The following is a 16,498-nucleotide window of genomic DNA, read 5'->3' as shown; positions in this document are numbered from 1 at the left end:
ACTGTCCTCTTCCTCTTCCTCCTCTTCCTCTTCCTCTTCCTCTTCTTCCTCTTCCTCTTCCTCCTCTTCCTCTTCCTCTTCCTCTTCCTCCTCTTCCTCTTCCTCTTCCTCTTCCTCTTCCTCTTCCTCTTCCTCCTCTTCCTCTTCCTCTTCCTCCTCTTCCTCTTCCTCTTCCTCCTCTTCCTCTTCCTCCTCTTCCTCTTCCTCTTCCTCCTCTTCCTCTTCCTCTTCCTCCTCTTCCTCTTCCTCTTCCTCCTCTTCCTCTTCCTCCTCTTCCTCTTCCTCCTCTTCCTCCTCTTCCTCTTCCTCCTCTTCCTCTTCCTCCTCTTCCTCTTCCTCCTCTTCCTCTTCCTCTTCCTCTTCCTCCTCTTCCTCTTCCTCCTCTTCCTCTTCCTCTTCCTCCTCTTCCTCTTCCTCTTCCTCCTCTTCCTCTTCCTCCTCTTCCTCCTCTTCCTCTTCCTCCTCTTCCTCTTCCTCCTCTTCCTCTTCCTCCTCTTCCTCTTTTCCTTCCTCTCACAAAGTCGTCCACCTCTTCTCCTCTCTCTCCTCTCTGTCCTCTATCCAGAAAGTTGCGACTAACCAAAGGACAGGACGCGATGAAGATGGACAACCCAAGGAGCAGGAGCAGGAACCCGCTACCCCAAAGAACGATCAAGAGGATCAGGTGACACCTGTAAACTTTTCTTCCCTCCCCCTGCTCATCCACAACTTCGCAGCAAGGAGAGGCGCTGGCAGAGGTGCAGGTGGAGGCAGCTGGGAAGAGCGAGGAGGACGCACCTCCTGAGACTGATGCGGAGGAGGAGGCCAGGAGGGCAGAGGAAGAAGAAGCATCCAGACGAAAGGAGGAGGAGGAGGAGGCCGCGGCCAGAGCCGCGAAGGAGGAGGAGGAGGCTGCAGCGACGGCGGCGCAGGCAGCGAAGGAGGAGGAGGAGACGAGGGAGCTGATGAGGCAGGTGGAGGAGCTGAGCGAGGAGCTTCACAGCATGTACGAGCGAGACCTCATCTCCTTCTTCGACATCTACGCTGCTCTGTCCGAACCCATCGGGTAGTCGCTCATGTGAGGGCTTGTTGAACTGATGAGATGAAGATCCTCTTAGAAACAAGTGAAAGTCATTTACCTGTCCCCCAAAGGATCCGACTGTCGCCGTGACTGCGCTCGGAGAACTGTCGCGGGGGGTTGGCCACCGAGTCACTTTGAGACTGTCAGGCTGTGCAGTCGGAGCCCCGGACCGTTACTCAGTCCAGCCGGGCCAGCCCCTCACCCCGCCCCCGCAGTCACGTCCCCCCCCGGCTGCGGGCCGGGCGCAGAACCGGCCCGGACTCCCGGAGCCTCGGAGAGTTAGCCTAGGCAGTGACTGACAGTGACTCAAACTTCTGAGCCTTAAGAAGTTCAGAAGTTAGAAAGTTCAGAAGTTTGGGCTCAAAACTTTTTGACCACCCCCTGCACCCCCAACTTTGTATGTTCTGTGTACCCCTTCAGTGACTCACCACCCACCTATCCCTTTCCACAACCATGGTGCGGCCGCGCATGATGGCAGTGCTCGGGGATGCACATCTCCTGCTCCTGCTCCTGCTCCTCTCCTCCTCCTCTCTCGCCTCCTCCTCCTTCCTTCCTGCTCTTGGGCCCTTCTCCTGCTCTCTAGGAGCACGGCCCCTGCGCTCCTCTGCCGAAGGATCGCCCGAGCACGCCGAGGTGAGTGGCGCGTTGCAGAGAGTTGGGGGCTACTAGGCACGATGAGAGGTCTTAGCGATGGTTGAGCATGAGAGGGGGCTTCATCCTTCATGTTTCTTGGTTCGACATGCGCTCAAAGGCTCCTGCAGGGGATCTTGTTTCAATCCGACGTTGCTGGTGGCTGTGATGAGACGACTTGCCTTTGCGATTGCCATGCAACCAGGTGGGTTTCCGTCCATGCTCTTGGATGCATAGCTGACATCTTCATGCTTCTCCTCAGCGATGGTCTCTTTTCCGGCGGCTCCAACTTGCTCGCCATGGTTTCATGCCCGAAGACAATGAGAACGTGAGTGAATGTGCAGAGACAAATTTTCGTTGAGAAGTGAGGATGGTGGAGTTGGGGTGGGGGGCAATGCACAGACAAGAAGGGATGAGTCTGCTGCCGTGGAGATTGCCGTGGAGGATCAGGAGGAGAGCATGGCATCAGAGGAGGGGATCAGCATGTCATGACTCACTAGCTTTTGTTGTGCACAGTCATTGCAACCATTGCAACATGCATCAAACGCACAAGGTCTTTCTTGTTCTTCTTCGCCTTCCTCGATGATGGAGCAGCTTCAGGTGTCACAGTACAAGGCTGGCGCAGCTTCTCTTGTAGCGCAGGTCTGTTGCCATGATGGAGGAAGAGGCGTCACGTGAAAGGTACGTGTGTAGGGAAAGCGAAGGTACGATCGCAAGATGCAAGGGTTCGGAGGACAGAAGAAACCAATCTTCCACAAGAAGGCCAAGGTACGTGCGAGTGAGAGGCTGGCTGGTGCGTGAGCTGACGGTGGGGCGGACAGGTGACCAAGAAAGTGACCTTGAGGTTAACGTGTGGCGAGTGCCGTCGGACAATGATGAGGTAAAAGATGAATCTTGATAGGAAGCAGTGTTTGCTGATACACGTGTGAACTCAGATGCATCGGCAGATCGAAACAATTCGTAAGAGCTCCTCGTCCTCCCTCCCTTTATTTCTAACAGTCTTGTTGCAGATTCTTGGGGAGGACACCGGCAAGAAGTCTGACTACTAATGTTCTCAACCTCGTCCTCGTCCTCCGCAGTCTCCTCAGCCTGGGAGGCATGGATGGCGATCTCTTTGCAGAAACAAGTCGACTTCCAAGAGGAACGAAAGTTTCATCCTCCTCGATGGAGGAGTATCCTGCGCCTTCAGCGGGAGATGTACTATAGCGATGCATGTCTGCCTGCGAAACCTCTCTTGTAGCTAATGCTGTTCGAGCCTCTTCAGCGCGTGAGCGAAATGATTGCATTCCATCTTGGAACTCTCTCACTTTCACTTGATGTCTTTCTCTTGCTTGCTACATGTGAAGTAAAACTTCGAACCTCCTCCCCTCTTCTCATCTTGTCTCCTCCCTGTTCTCTCGTTACTCCCCGCCTCTCAATCTCCCCAAGTTCTCTTTCCTCTTTCTCTCTTTCTTAGTTCGTCTCTCTCTATTTCCATCAAATTTCGCATAGTACTTCACACATCTTATCTTACTCGTGCCGACATCAAATCCCCACACATCACTTGTCGTTCCTTTCACGTCACCTCTCCTCCCTCCCTCCCTCCCTCCCTCCCTCCCTCTCTCTCCCTCTCTCCCTCCCTCCCTCCCTCCCTCCCTCCCTCTCCCCCCCTCCCTCTCCCTCCCTCCCTCTCCCCTCTCCCTCCCCATGATCGACACTCGACCGCACTGCTGCCACATACCGCATCCTCCTGCCCGGCCCTAATAACGGCTGCATTGCGGGTGTTGAATTTTTCAATTGTGCGCACCAGGGAGTGGTTAGACACGATGGAGGCAGAGGGAGGAGAAGGAGGAGGAGGAGGAAGGAAGTTTGAGGATACAAACGGGGAAGCAGCAAGATCGGAGCCATGAGTATAAGACAGTGAAGACAACGCCTTTCCCTGCTTGAACGTTGTTCCCTCGTCATCTCCAACATCCCTGAGGATTCTTTCCTTCGGCAAGAGGAAAGAAAGGATGTTCACGAGCGTCTCAGAGCTGGCGCTACAAAGGGCGCAGATGCGCAGAAAGATGCAAGAGGACAAGGAAAGGAAGGAGCAGGAGCAGGCGCAGGAGAGAGCGCAGGAGAGGGAGCTTATAGCTATCGGATACCAAGTCCCAGGGAAACAAGTCATTGAAGGCACGAGGGAGTCAAGGAAGGTTCTATCTTTCTCTTACTGTCTCTATCGTCAACGATCAAACATCTCCTGTAGGAAAGCAAGGACAGCATGCAAACCATTCAGGTGGACCTGCGGCAACAGGTTTCATGTGCTTTCTCCCTGCACGCCCTCACACTCTGTAGGCGATGGAAGAGGACGAGGCAGAGTCCCCGCACACAGAAGATATCTTTCAAGTGTCTTCGACCTCCAGTCCCTCGGAGATGAGCGAGGTTAGTCGGCCGTTGACTTCCTTGGCTGCCCTCCCCTCACCCTCCTGCAGCAGTCCGAGGCAGAACACATGCTCACAGTCTCTTTCTCCCATCACATCTCGGACTTCAAGGACCACATAGTGCCAAGGGCTCTGCAGGATGAGGTCCAGGATGCGTTGCAGGTAGATAGGAAAAGAGTCGATGTCGGGTTCGACGCGCAGGCGCTCAAGGCGACGGTAAGGTTTCATCCTAGAAGGCACTGGTCCGAGCAGACAAGCCGTGAGCTCGAGTTTGAGTTGTTAAGGCTGATCAACGAAGATGCAGCAGCGAAGACTCACTGGAAGATGTTGAGATACGCCGTCAGATGCTCTCCTGGCTCGCCATCCCACACCTCCCCCATAGGCCAGCAGGACGACGACTTCGATGCCGCTGCCTCTCCGCCCTCTCCCGACATCTCCCGAGTCTCGAGCGTTGACCATCTTCATGGACGACTGACCTCTGCCCAACTCTCTCATGGACTCGCTCACGTTCACTTCGATCAGCCGGCAGAGGAGGAGCAGGCGACGCTTTCGCCAGACATCTCAGTGGAGGAAGAGGATGAAGTGCTATCGCTGCCATCCGACCACGAGGATCAGACGGCCTATGCGTTCGACCTGCAAGTGGTCGAGGGCAGGAACTTCCCAAACTCCCAAGTCTTTGGTCTGATCCCTCAGACGTTCTGCGCGGTCTCGTTGCTGTTTGCGGACAAGACGGAGGAAGAAGAGCTGGAGCTGGAGCACGGTATTGAGTGTCAAGACTCACTGAGTATGAACTCATTCCAAGCCAACGGCCCGTTCAAGATCAGACCGCAAGCAATCACGAGGCAGGTCCGAGGCTTGTTTCCTGTCTGGAACGAGACCCACGTGCTGGTGGAGAAGAGACCCAGCTTCGTTGTGGTCAGGGACGACGAATCACAACGAACAATCATGTCGACGGTGAACAACTCGCCACTTGACGGGCAGAACGTCCTTCTCCTTCTCAGTGTGCATGAGCGAGCAAAGTTTGGAAGTCCCCCTCTACTCGGCAAGTGCGTGATAGAGGTTCGTCCCGGCAACCCGATCGATGACTGGTTTCCTCTTTTCAAGCACAAGCACGAGCCTGTTCTCAACACAACTGAAGATGCAGAGGCTGCTGTTAGGCTGAGAATTGGTTTTCAGGTTGCAGATGTAGCTACTCTGTCCAAGACAGTCAGCAGGCGATCTGAAGACAGAGTCTCTCACGCGAGTGCAGGGACCAACAACAAGAATACGATCGCAAAATCTTCTTTCAAGCACTCGAAACTCAAGAATGGAAAACTGTCGGGACCACTAGAACATTCTGCAAGAAGGTTTCTGGAGAGGATTGCTGTCAATTCAAGAAACGACAGCAAAAGAAAGAGCAAGGACGAGTCTGAGCCGGACAAAAACGAAAAAGAAGCCTTCCAAAGTAAGGCCTCGTCACCATCCCATGACAATGCAACCATGTTTGCTGTCGAAATGTCCTTGATCTCGGCTCAAAATATCCCTCAACGTTTGACATGGCCCAAGGAGCCCTCTGTGTATTGTACACTCTCACTTGTCATGATCCGGAAAGCATCGTCTGGTGACGACGGCGAGCTGAAGCTCATCTTACAGCAGAAGATCGGCGATAAGAATGCAAGCCAAGGAGAGTCTGTAAGGTTCAAACATGAGTTTTGCTCGAGTGTGCTCCAGAACTCAAACCCGATTTGGAACGAACGATTTGTGTTCAGCAAAGTACATCATTTTCAGCAAGGCGTGTACAAAGGCTGCATGAGTCTGAACGAGAGAATGTTCAGCAAACATCTTGCATTGTATTTCATGATATCTGTGTATGATCAGTTTCAATTCGGAGCAGATAGAGTCATCGGTCATTGTTTTGTTCGGTTGAGGAGAAATCGTAGACTTGACGGTAATTTTCCAATCTTCAATGACGTCAAGTCTGACCGCGAACGGGAGCTCGATATGGCATCCGTGTGGGTATGTTCAAAGTTTGTCCACAGGAAGAAAAATTCTATCTTGTACCAAAATTTCCAGCGAGACGTATCGGCCATCGTCGGGGCAGACTTCGACCTGAGCATTTCAGAGGACGAGGGAGCAGAGGAGGAGGGAAACATGTCTTCACGGTCAAGTATCGAGACGCCCAGGCCCAGAGTCTGGAAGGATGCTCAACCCTTGACCATCTCAGTGAACCCACACGAGCTGCGGCAGCACAATCGAGTCTCCGATCAGTTCATGCACTCGATTCCTCTCAGTTCACGTTTGACGCCTCGGCGAGCACAGGAGAAGTCCAGGGTGAAGTTCATCTTTGAAGGATGATCTCGAGCCTCGAGCCTCACTTTTCTCGACATTCAACCACATCGGCAAGACAGAATTTGACCCGGCAAGTCGGGCAAGTCGGAAACATTCCTTTCTTGAAACATGTCAAGACCCACAGGGCAATGCACTCACGACATGTCTGCGGCCGACAATTGCACACTCTGTCGTCAAAACAAGAGAAGAACTCCAAAGGACATGTCCGCAATCCGGGAGATACGGACTTGAAGATGTCGATCTTTGGGATGTCGCCGAAAGAATGTATGCAAGATTTCTGTATGAGAACTTGCGGCGACTTCTCAGAGCAGATTATGCATTTGCTGTCATCTGAATTTTGAACGAACTCGCGTCGCTCGTTGTGATCAGTGTTCCAGAGAATCTGAGATTGAATGAGATCGATTGCTTTGGTCTCGTTGGACCATGCGGGATATTGTGATGATTCGAGTCCGTCGTCTTCTTCTAGAATTTCTCGAAGTCTTGTCGCCTGTTCCAACCCATCAAGAAATTTCTTGTGAATAAAGAAGGAAGAGTTCTACCATATTCTCCTGGACTCGAGCTGTTCTCAAGCTCTGTCGCAATGCCATGGCGTCTTGAATGCTCGAGTGCACGAGGTCGTCCATACTTCCATGCCAGGTGATCGCCCAGATCAACTGCATGGCTTGTTCCTCGTCGAGCATGCGAAGAAATTCTGGTAGGAGAACCTTGAAGCCAGTAAGAACCAAGGAAGCACCCTCCAGGCTCACCCTTTGCTTGACCCAGTGCATTGCCTCGTTCCCAACATCGCTATTTCTGTGAGCAGAAACTGACGAATTCATGTCAGGTGGGAGAAGCGATATGGTGTAACTACCGCAAGTCGCAAAGAGTATGAGATCGTCGGGGCCCATCGTCATCACTCTGTTGGCATTCGTTCCTTCTTGATTGATGAGAGCGGACAAAAACAGTTCCATCTCCTGCCAGCTTGAAGATCCAAATTTGGCTTTCATATAAGTGAAGGACCACAGAACATCCAAACACTCAGAAGTAGTTAGATTGTTCCGGTGCTGCATGATGTGAAATAAGATGAAATTACAAGCTTCGTCACTCTCGAAGCAAGTTACACTATGTGAAACTGCCATTCTGACAACCTGAACAAAAACAATTTGGAACATTAGTCCATTCAGTCACGATGGTTAAAAGTGTAAGAAATTTCGCACCTGAGAGAGTGTATACCGAGTGAGATTTGAGAGCTTGACGTGCTGGAAGGTCAACTCCGAGAGGCTCTTCAAAAGCCCTTGAATGCCTTCCAAGCCAAGAAAATGTCCATGAATAGATCGAGAATTGGATATTACGGTGTTCAGATTCTGAGCATGCTCATTTTCAATGGGCAGCAAAGTATTGCTTATGTACGGGTGATAGACGCTTGAGACCTTATCTCCCTCTCTCCCTTCATTCTCAACTCCAGACTTCGATGCAGGGTATCTGTCAATGATCGTGGGATCATCTCCAAGAATGATTTTCCATGCAGACTTTCTCTCGCTGTGTGGACCGGTTTGCAAATCGATATCCTGCACGTCTTCACCGGCTGGGACATTTTGCAATGGACCCGACCAAGAAGTAGTTGCAGCCCATTCAATCGCATTTTCTGAATCATCCGGAGCATCTGGATCAACAGGATGTTGGTGTGGTCTAGCCTCGAGAAGCTGTCGAAGGCATTTGGAGGCTTGGATGGGTCTATGACCTTGACGATCTCGTGAGTGTATAGAGATATCTGAACACTCGACCAACTGCGACATTTTGGAGATTGACTCGATCAGTTGCAAGACTTGATTCGGTCGCAGACACCGAAATTTGCTGGGATGCTACAGAAATTTGTGAGCTGCTGTCTAAGAATGGCAGCAAGGTCGAACCTCAAAGCTATTCAACACAGCTCCGAGAATTCTTATGTCCGCGCTGTCGTACTTGGCATAAGACCACAGGAGACTGTTGAAACCTTGAGGATAAACAAACTGAAACTCGTCAATCACCTTGTTGATAGCGCAGGAGTGAGATGAAAATCCTGTGATGAACAACTTTCAGGGGAGGGTGGCGCCTTACTTGAAATATATCTCACCGCATTTGTTTGCTTGTCTGAAAGGTAATCTGCAACCTGCTCGAGAAAGTGGAAAGGAGCTGAGCATCCTGTCTCAGCCATAGCCTCCAGGACGAATATTCCAGCAAGCATGGAACGTCGGTCAAAGGACCCCACCTTGAAATTTTGTTTCACTTTGTGTTGGAAGTCACAGAGCCTGTCACAAGTGTCGTCAAGTTTGTAAAGATCGGCACATGCACTGCACATTTGCTGAATGTGCTCGACCATCAATGTCTGCATTTGTGATGCATCTGGATCAAACAAATGAGGAAAGTTCCTGTGTAACCTAGCACACTGATCACCAAGATGTCAAACTAGACCAAACTTCTGTGCACCTAGCAATTCCGTACGAGATATGTCGAATGTCATCAATCGACAAGTGTTCGAGTCGTACAGATTTCAATATTTTTGAGAACACAAGGTCGACAAGCTGATAACAAAACTCGAGACAATTTGACCAACGGTCTAAGAACTGAATCTCGGAGACAAGCCTGATAGAAACGTGAATGAATACAGATTATCCCCCACTTCGTTTCACCCCAGGTTTCGAACAAAACGTGATATTACTGATTTGTCTCCTTCTCGAATAGCTTCGATCGAAAAGTTTTGTAGGAGGTTGGAAAAAGTATGCAGACAGATGGACAAATCGTTCTCTTGGAACTGCAAAATCTGCGGTTGAACAATGATGACCTTCCAGGACTGATTGTTGGTTTCTAATACCTTTCTTGCAAATGCGTTCGATGTGAGGCTCAAACCTGAGTATGGAAAAACGTGAATAAAGATCACCGAAATGATATGAAAGACCTATGATTTCTATGACGTGACTTAACTGACAGAAGGACATCACTTTCAGCCTCTGTGTCATTTCGTCAGAGCTTTTGATGAATCATTTGAATGTCTGATACCCGATCGTTAACAAGATTCTCCAATATCATCTTCGAGAATGATTTTCCTTGCAGAGATGTTTCTATGGAGCGAAGGATATCACGTTAGCGCTCACTCTTGAGAAACCTCCCTCGAAACATTTGACGCTGCTCACCTTGAAACAACAGAATTGCTGCCAATTTGATGACATCGTCATTGTTGATATCCTGCAATAGATCATCACAACCTGTTGAGAAAACGAACTTCATTTTCACCTCAACAACTTCGTGATCAAAATACTGGAATAAGGCTTTGCTTGCCTTGTTTAAGGACAGAGCGGTGTATTCCACGAGGTAATTTGGTTTTCTATTCACAATCGAATCCGAGGCCTCCAGATCCATCAAAATGAAAAGAGAATTCGTTGAATGCCAATCATTTGCTTCAAATCCCTACAATTTGTCACTTGAAAACCTCAGAATAATTAGCCATGTTTTTTACCCTCTCGCAAGCACTCAAGATGATTGAAGAATATGATACCATGAAAAACAGGCGTAACGGGGTGACAAAGTTTGATGTTCTCTCCTTGCATCGAAATATTGTTTTGCACAAATTCTGGAGAGCTATACACAAAATATTCTTCAGTTTCTCATCTGTTATCATGTCACAACTTGGAAAGAATAGAAACTTAGGAGCAGACCCTTGAAGGGAAGATTGCAATATATCAAGGGTATTCTCTGAAATAAGTCAAAGACGTCGGCCATATCCAAAGCATCTGTGGAATTCTGGATTGCGCTTACAGCTTTCATCTGGAGTCTCAAAGTGTGATTGCATGACAGAAATATAGGCTTCTGTGCAGCAAACGTCTCATTTGCCACTCTGCAAAATTTATCGTTGTTGATTTGAGTGACGTTGATTTGACCGATGTCGGGTTGCACTGGAGTTGTTAAGCTCCAAATCAAATCTATCATGTCCGATGGCTCAAGATCTGTGAATTCTGCACAGAAAGATGAGCTCTGTAGAGGGGTTTCAAAATGTACAACCATCTTTGAGAAGTCTTCGAGACAAATAGCAGGAAGCAGGCAGGTCTAAACACTGTAGAACCGAACACGCCCACATAGTTTTGGAAACCTTCACGATCCGTCAAACAGAACGATCACAACTCACATTTTAAGCGCACATCAGTGACTGTAACACTCGGAAGGTCAACAAATCGTTGCAGCATTGCTTTGCAGGCTCTCCGAATATCAGGGAAATCATCAACACCCCGCTGCGTTGCGTTGAAATGTGCAAAAGCTGTAGCAGCCTGGGGTTCTGTCAGTCTGTGTAAATCATGATTGAGACACATGGAGATTCGATTCATCGTCATCAATCAACTTCAACTTACCAACGCTGAAACAATGTCGGCCAGACACTCTCCATCACATTTCCTGTTGTCTTCAAGTAGCTTCTGACACATCGCATTCTGCATGTGGAGAATTTCGAGGCAATCTTGTTTGAAACACGTATTTCCAGAAAGAATCCTCATGATATGAGATAGATTCATCAAAATTCTTCTAATACTTTGAGGCTTCTCCCATCCACGACACATCGCTCTAACTCGTGCAAGTATTCTTCGGATAGTCCCGAACCATTGCCAAGCATCCTGCTCTTCCCACAAATCTGTCAAGGTTGCCAACAGCTTCTCTAAGATGTACTTGTTAGTGATGCTCTCAAAAGTCTCATTCTTGTGCTTCTTCAGCACCGCTATGACGTCCTTGGGAGAGTCAGCGAGCTGAAGATCCGACTCGAGCAACTGAGTGCTGAAAGCTCCCAGCTCTCTGACCGAACCTCCTCTCAGCTCCATCCTGTGAAAGTTTCTCTGGCTGATGCCGGTGTTAGGCATGCTCAGAAATTTCTTCCTGCAGCACTGACTCCAGCATGGGATGGAGCTCTTCACACTGCGACCCTTGCACGGCTGTACTGAAAGGATGAGGCAAAGGACGGGCACCCACAGAGCCTTCATTGTCCTCTTCCAACTATACAGCTCACTGTCTCAGGACTTCAAGAATCCGATGGTGCCGGTTGACTGCTCCTTGTCCTCGCTAGCATCACAGACCCCCTCTCAGGGTATGGTGCGATGCTTCGATCCTCCGCTTGCAGCTCTCCTCCTTTCCCTCCCTCACATGTTCGCCCTCCTTCATTCTCGTGATGCAGTAGTCTGTCTCCTCGCTCTCCTTCCTCCTCCTCACTCTCCTCCCATCGTCTTCCTCACACTTCCGCCATTCGCGCTCCGCCACCACAAACTTGTATCTCACTAAAGATTCCTCCGGGGCGGGCCGAGTGACCACACTCTGACCGGGCCGCTGCCATCGCCGGGCGCCCGCCGCGGGCCGGGCCGACGGTCCCGGCGCGCCCGGCGCGGCAGGCTGGCGGGCCGGGGCGGCTGAAATGATTGTCTTCACTTAAGTGCGCGCAGGACCAATTCCCCCTCGCGCCATCATGCGGCATGCCAGCGCGGCCCGGCGCGGAACAGGCGGCGGGGCGGCGGCGTGCCACTTTGGCGGGTCGCCGGGACTCGGCCGGGCGATCCGAAGGCGTTCTCCCGGCCAGGCCCGGTGTCACGGGTCCGAGGACGGCGCGCCGGACCGGGACTTGTGACATCCGACTGCCACCGTGCCAGACGCCGCCATTTGGCGGCCGCTCAGCCGGCGTACGGTGGGCCTTTCGCCGGAAGTTCCGAGCGGAAGTTGAGTTACAATCGAGTTACAATCAGTACTAGGACAATTATGGTCGTAGATGACAGTAGAGTCGAGTTCAAAAATTATTCAAGAAAATAACCGTGAACGGTGCCAATGTTTACTCAAACTGCTGATTGTCCTCCGACGGTACTGATTTTAACTTAACTTTGAGTAAACTTTGTTCACAGTCAGTGTGGTAGTAGCTTTACAGGTTTTACTCGAAGTTTTAAGTTAAAAATCAGGTAGTGTAAAATAGTCAAACTAGCTGTAGCCTTGGGGTGGGGGTGGTAGATGGAGCGGGCTGGGGTAGTAGGATGTCAACTAATGGGAAACAGTGGGGTCCACCGAGTCAAAACATTGTGAGGAACCACCCCCCTTCGGAAGTTTCCTCTGACCACCCCTACCCCCAAGTAAGCCTGGGTTCTCCGGGGTCGAACGAAGTTACCTTTTTTAACCCCCCCTCCTCCTTATAGCTCCTTCGAGACCCTACCCTACCCCTCATAAATTTTTTGCACAACTTTCTGCCCGGAAATTTGATCGAATATACTGTAGGTCACATATTATTCAAGTCAATCAATAGAAGATAATGGCCTTCAATGCTTCCTATCGTTTTAAGCTTCTTACTGTACCACCCCTCGATTCTATTACCCCTCTCCTATGAATAGCCCGCAACCCTACTCCCCCACTGTACCACCCCAAGTCGAAAAGCTAAACACGAAACTTACAACGCTTCAATATGGACCCACCATCGACAAAATTGAGTCTACCCTACCCCCTCCATATCGACTCTTCCCTGGTTTTGTTATGACCACCCCTCCTTTCTAGTTGGAGAACCCTACCCCACGAAGTTTCCATTTTCTGATCTCCTCCTTGTTCCCCCCTACACGCTCCTGCTATCATTCATATTCCCCTTCCCCTCCTCCTCCTCCTCCTCCTCCTCCTCCTCCTCCTCCTCCCTCGTCTTCCATCTTCCTTCCACCTTCTACTCACAGTATCTCTCTCATCTTCAGCCTCATCGATCCCGGTCCACGTTGCTCACTTACGCCCGGCCCTTCCACTCCTCCAATTACTTATCGGGGAACTTCCCCCCTGTACACAATCCGCACCTTGCTAGTTCCTTGATCTCTTCTTGTCGCGACTGCTTCCATATTTTCTTTTTCTCGTTTCTTCTTTCTTCTCCGAAATGCCGTCTTCACGCTGATTGCGTGCCCTTGGAGCTGCTCGTTCCCAATCAAGCCCACATTCAGTACTCTCTTCATCGCCACTTTGGCTTGAATCCTGATAGATTGATCGGAGCACCTAGAGCTGGTTCTTCCTTGTGTCTGCGTCTCTGCTTCGTATCTTGTGCCTGATACACTCTTTCTCTTGTCCGCTCTCTCTCCTGCTCAGGACTACGGGATAGCTCTCCTCCCTCCAGGAGCTTTTGCCGAAAGGTCTGTGGCAAGTCCGTACTCTCCTTACGGTCACGCGGTAGGATCACAATGAAGAAGAAGGAGAACATATATGCGTCGAGACAGATGAGGTCATCACAGATTTTCTGCAGGAACAATTTCATCTGGCTCTTCCTGATCTCCATCGCATTTCTGCTGCTCATGGTCATGATCAGCAACCAAGGGAGCAAGGGCAAGACTTCGCAAGCTTCTTCGCTGAGGTCCCGAGAGACAACCAAGCTTGAAGCCACCAACGAGCTCGTGCCTTACAAGTTGACTGCTGAATTTCTTTCAATGCGAAGAAGAGGCGGCCCTAGCTCCGAAGAGGCTGCGGGGGTATATGAGGAAATCTCGAGCTTCGTGGAGAAGTTGGAGCAGATGCAAACGAGACTGGCCACTGTCCATGCACTGGAGATGAAGTTTCAGGAGGACACGCAGGAGATTAAGCGCAGGCTTGACTTGATCCTCATTGAGATAAAAGGCAGCCATGGAGTGGTGACCGCCCCTGCAGTCACCCCTCCTTTGAAGCAGGTCAGATCCAGTGAAATCTTCCTGCCACCAGCGTTTGTCAAGGAGAAACCCGCGGGATCAGACGCGAGAATGTCCGTGAGCGAAGCTGCTTCTTCGATCGTCACGGGGAGGTCGGACTTCCTGCCACCAGCAGGGAACAAGAACTTGGTGCTGGGCATGGCCGACGGCATTCACGACGCCAACGTCTGTGTGTTTGTCGAGTCCCTCCGGCAGTTCTCCGACTGCGCCATCATCCTGTTCATGGACGTGGTCAGCCCCCGCCTCCAATCCAAGTTCCAGGAGCGCAATGTCACTGTCCTCCCTGTCAACCGAGTGAGCCTGGACCCTGCGACTCTAGGAAAGTACCATCCCTCCACCACCCGGTGGGTATTAATGCAGAGCTTTCTGAAGCGGGTAGGGCACAACTTCAACAAGGTGCTGCTCGCGGACGTGAGGGATACCGGGTTCCAGTCCGACCCGTTCAGCATCGTGAGCGAGGCAGGGCTGTGGACCTTCAGTGAGTCTGTCAACATCATGGGAGATGACTGGAACACCGGGTGGATCCGGAGCTGCTTCGGGCAAGGAAAGGTGGACGAGCTAGCGTCCAAGGAGATCATCTGCTCAGGGATCAGCCTCGGCACGACCATGCACGTGCAGTCGTACCTCGACGCCATGGCCAAGGAGATCAACGGGCCCAACTTCGCAGCTTGCGAGCGCAACGGGGTGGACCAGGGGATACACAATGTTCTAGTCCACCAGGGCTCGCTGCCAGGGCTGCACGTCTTGGATCAGTACAACGGTCCCGTAGCTCACCTGCAGAGCAAGGTTGGGATGAGCTTCAACAACGACGTGGTCATCAACTCAAGGAACGAGAGGGCTGTCATAGTGCACCAGTACGACAGGGACGTCTTTGTCATGAGAAAGTTCTTCAGGCAATTCGTCACCTTCGACATCCATCAGACAAGGAAGGGGACAGGCGACTGCTCCGCTTACACGTTCAAGACCAACGTTGAGATGTTCAAGGGAGTGGGAGACATTCTCATCATGGACCAAGCTCAAGCTCCAGCAGAGACGCCGGAGGCGTGCTGCGCAAGGTGCGATTCGACCCCGTCCTGCTCCGCCTTCACTCATGAGAAGAAGACTTGCTGGCTGAAAGAAGTTCGAACTCTCCCTGCTCCTTCCGATCACTTCCCTTCTCCTGGTCTGACTGGCGCGTGGAAGTTCACCGTGCAAACAATCATCTAACGCTATGACGTGCAAACAATCATCGAACGCTATGACGTGCAAACAATCATCGAACGCTATGACAGCTTCGCACTTGGTCTTGGAGTGCATATGGTCACCATTTCTTGTAGTGATTCTCATCGCTGACGCTGTTCCCTCCCTCTCTTCACCTTTTTTTTCAATTTTCCTTTTCTTTTTAAGTACCCACCGTGGTTTTTAGTTTTTTGCATCCTGTTGATTCCAACTTGTAACATGTTATCAGTGAATCCTGTTTCTACCAAATCCTGCCTCCCCTCCCCTCCCCTCCCCTCCCACTACGTCAACTACTCGTACAGATTTTCACACCTGTCCCTCCTCCTCTCCCTCCTCCTCCCCCTCCCCCTCCTCCTCCTCAGGAGGAGGAGGCCGCCTCCGCCATGTTGTGACGGGGATAGAACAGAGTTCTTTGTTGAGTTTTTATCCTCCCCTCTCCCCACTCTCTCTAGAACTCAGCATTGCCGGGATAACGAGGATACGCGATAGCGTCTCGGATGTTCTCAGTAGCAGTCACGTAGCAGACGAGGCGCTCGAAGCCAAGACCGTAGCTGAGCAAGACCGTGAGAGGAAGGAAAAAGCATGGTTGATGGAGGAGGAGGACGAAGGAGGAGGAGGGACAGGAGGAGGAGGAGGAGGAGGAGGATGGAGGAGGACGGAGGAAGAGTTCTTACCCGGCATGGGGAGTGCTTCCATATCTCCTCAGGTCGAGATACCACCAATAGTCCTACAGAAGCTGTAAGAGATGCGGAGCAGCTGATCCTGAGGAGCAGGTGGAGAGAGGAAGAGAGGGCCGAGCAATGTACCAAGGAGCGGGAGCAGCAGCAGCAGCGGGAGCGGGAGCAGAAGCAGGAGCAGGAGCGGGAGGAGGAGGAGAAGCAGGAGCAGGAGCGGGAGGAGGAGGAGGAGGAGGAGGAGGAGCAGCAGCAGCAGCAGCAGCAGGAGAAGGAGGACAGCAGCAGCAGCAGCAGCAGCAGGCGTATTTGAGAGGAGGAGAAGGACAAGGAGAAGGGGAGGCAGGGGCAATTGAGGAAGGAGGAGCAACCTCTGGGGACAGCCCGAACTCCTTCAGCTTGTCGACGAGAACATCCAGTCGCTCCTCTCGCTGACTTCCTCCTACCAACTCCCCGATGCCTGGAACGAGCAGGTCGGTCGCAGCCACCTGGGGTCACGAACGTCAGGAGGGGAAC

General features: G+C 51.3%; 5 protein-coding genes across 6 annotated transcripts in view; 3 read left to right on the top strand and 2 right to left on the bottom strand.

Annotated features, from left to right (window-relative positions):
* Nucleotides 1-1,574: 1,574 nt before the first annotated feature.
* Nucleotides 1,575-2,944, top strand: GUITHDRAFT_187498 (the record flags this gene model as incomplete). 2 transcript variants are annotated; one of them, XM_005821488.1, is made up of 9 exons in its annotated part: nucleotides 1,575-1,693; nucleotides 1,822-1,895; nucleotides 1,953-2,018; nucleotides 2,207-2,243; nucleotides 2,291-2,332; nucleotides 2,384-2,458; nucleotides 2,512-2,570; nucleotides 2,626-2,650; nucleotides 2,701-2,944. In XM_005821488.1, 7 exons carry the CDS (start codon nucleotides 1,990-1,992, stop codon nucleotides 2,737-2,739), a joined length of 306 nt encoding a protein of 101 aa, XP_005821545.1. The 2 variants fall into 2 exon arrangements, with proteins under 2 accessions (XP_005821545.1, XP_005821546.1); XM_005821489.1 differs by lacking the exons at nucleotides 1,575-1,693; nucleotides 1,822-1,895; nucleotides 1,953-2,018 and having other exon boundaries at nucleotides 2,226-2,243; nucleotides 2,701-2,739.
* Nucleotides 2,945-3,681: 737 nt separating this feature from the next.
* On the top strand, nucleotides 3,682-6,426 carry GUITHDRAFT_147164 (hypothetical protein; the record flags this gene model as incomplete). Its single annotated transcript, XM_005821476.1, has 4 exons — nucleotides 3,682-3,864; nucleotides 3,918-3,965; nucleotides 4,007-4,093; nucleotides 4,144-6,426. The coding sequence occupies 4 exons, from the start codon at nucleotides 3,682-3,684 to the stop codon at nucleotides 6,424-6,426; spliced, it is 2,601 nt and encodes an 866-aa protein (XP_005821533.1).
* A 3,606-nt stretch (nucleotides 6,427-10,032) lies between these two features.
* On the bottom strand, nucleotides 10,033-11,396 carry GUITHDRAFT_147163 (hypothetical protein; the record flags this gene model as incomplete). The annotated part of the gene is made up of 4 exons (XM_005821475.1): nucleotides 10,033-10,044; nucleotides 10,192-10,379; nucleotides 10,559-10,697; nucleotides 10,779-11,396. The coding sequence occupies 4 exons, from the start codon at nucleotides 11,394-11,396 to the stop codon at nucleotides 10,033-10,035; spliced, it is 957 nt and encodes a 318-aa protein (XP_005821532.1).
* Nucleotides 11,397-14,360: 2,964 nt separating this feature from the next.
* GUITHDRAFT_48159 (hypothetical protein) lies at nucleotides 14,361-14,993 on the top strand (the record flags this gene model as incomplete). Its single annotated transcript, XM_005821474.1, has 1 exon — nucleotides 14,361-14,993. A coding segment is annotated over one exon (633 nt), but the record flags the coding sequence as incomplete, so codon positions are not given.
* Nucleotides 14,994-15,722: 729 nt separating this feature from the next.
* The window catches only part of GUITHDRAFT_160231 (asparaginyl-tRNA synthetase), a gene marked incomplete at its 5' end in the record, with an annotated part of 6,905 nt that continues 6,129 nt past the window's right edge, over nucleotides 15,723-16,498 (bottom strand). Inside the window, 3 exons of the mRNA XM_005821485.1 lie at nucleotides 15,723-15,859; nucleotides 15,983-16,035; nucleotides 16,354-16,471. Of these exons, the coding sequence (XP_005821542.1) occupies nucleotides 15,757-15,859; nucleotides 15,983-16,035; nucleotides 16,354-16,471 (274 nt within the window). The 3' untranslated portion in view covers nucleotides 15,723-15,756. The remainder of the gene's footprint in view (nucleotides 15,860-15,982; nucleotides 16,036-16,353; nucleotides 16,472-16,498) is intronic.

This window comes from Guillardia theta, assembly GCF_000315625.1.
Source record: "Guillardia theta CCMP2712 unplaced genomic scaffold GUITHscaffold_143, whole genome shotgun sequence".
In the NCBI taxonomy this organism is placed as follows: Eukaryota; class Cryptophyceae; order Pyrenomonadales; family Geminigeraceae; genus Guillardia; species Guillardia theta.
This window is presented reverse-complemented; position numbering and strand designations above follow the sequence as displayed.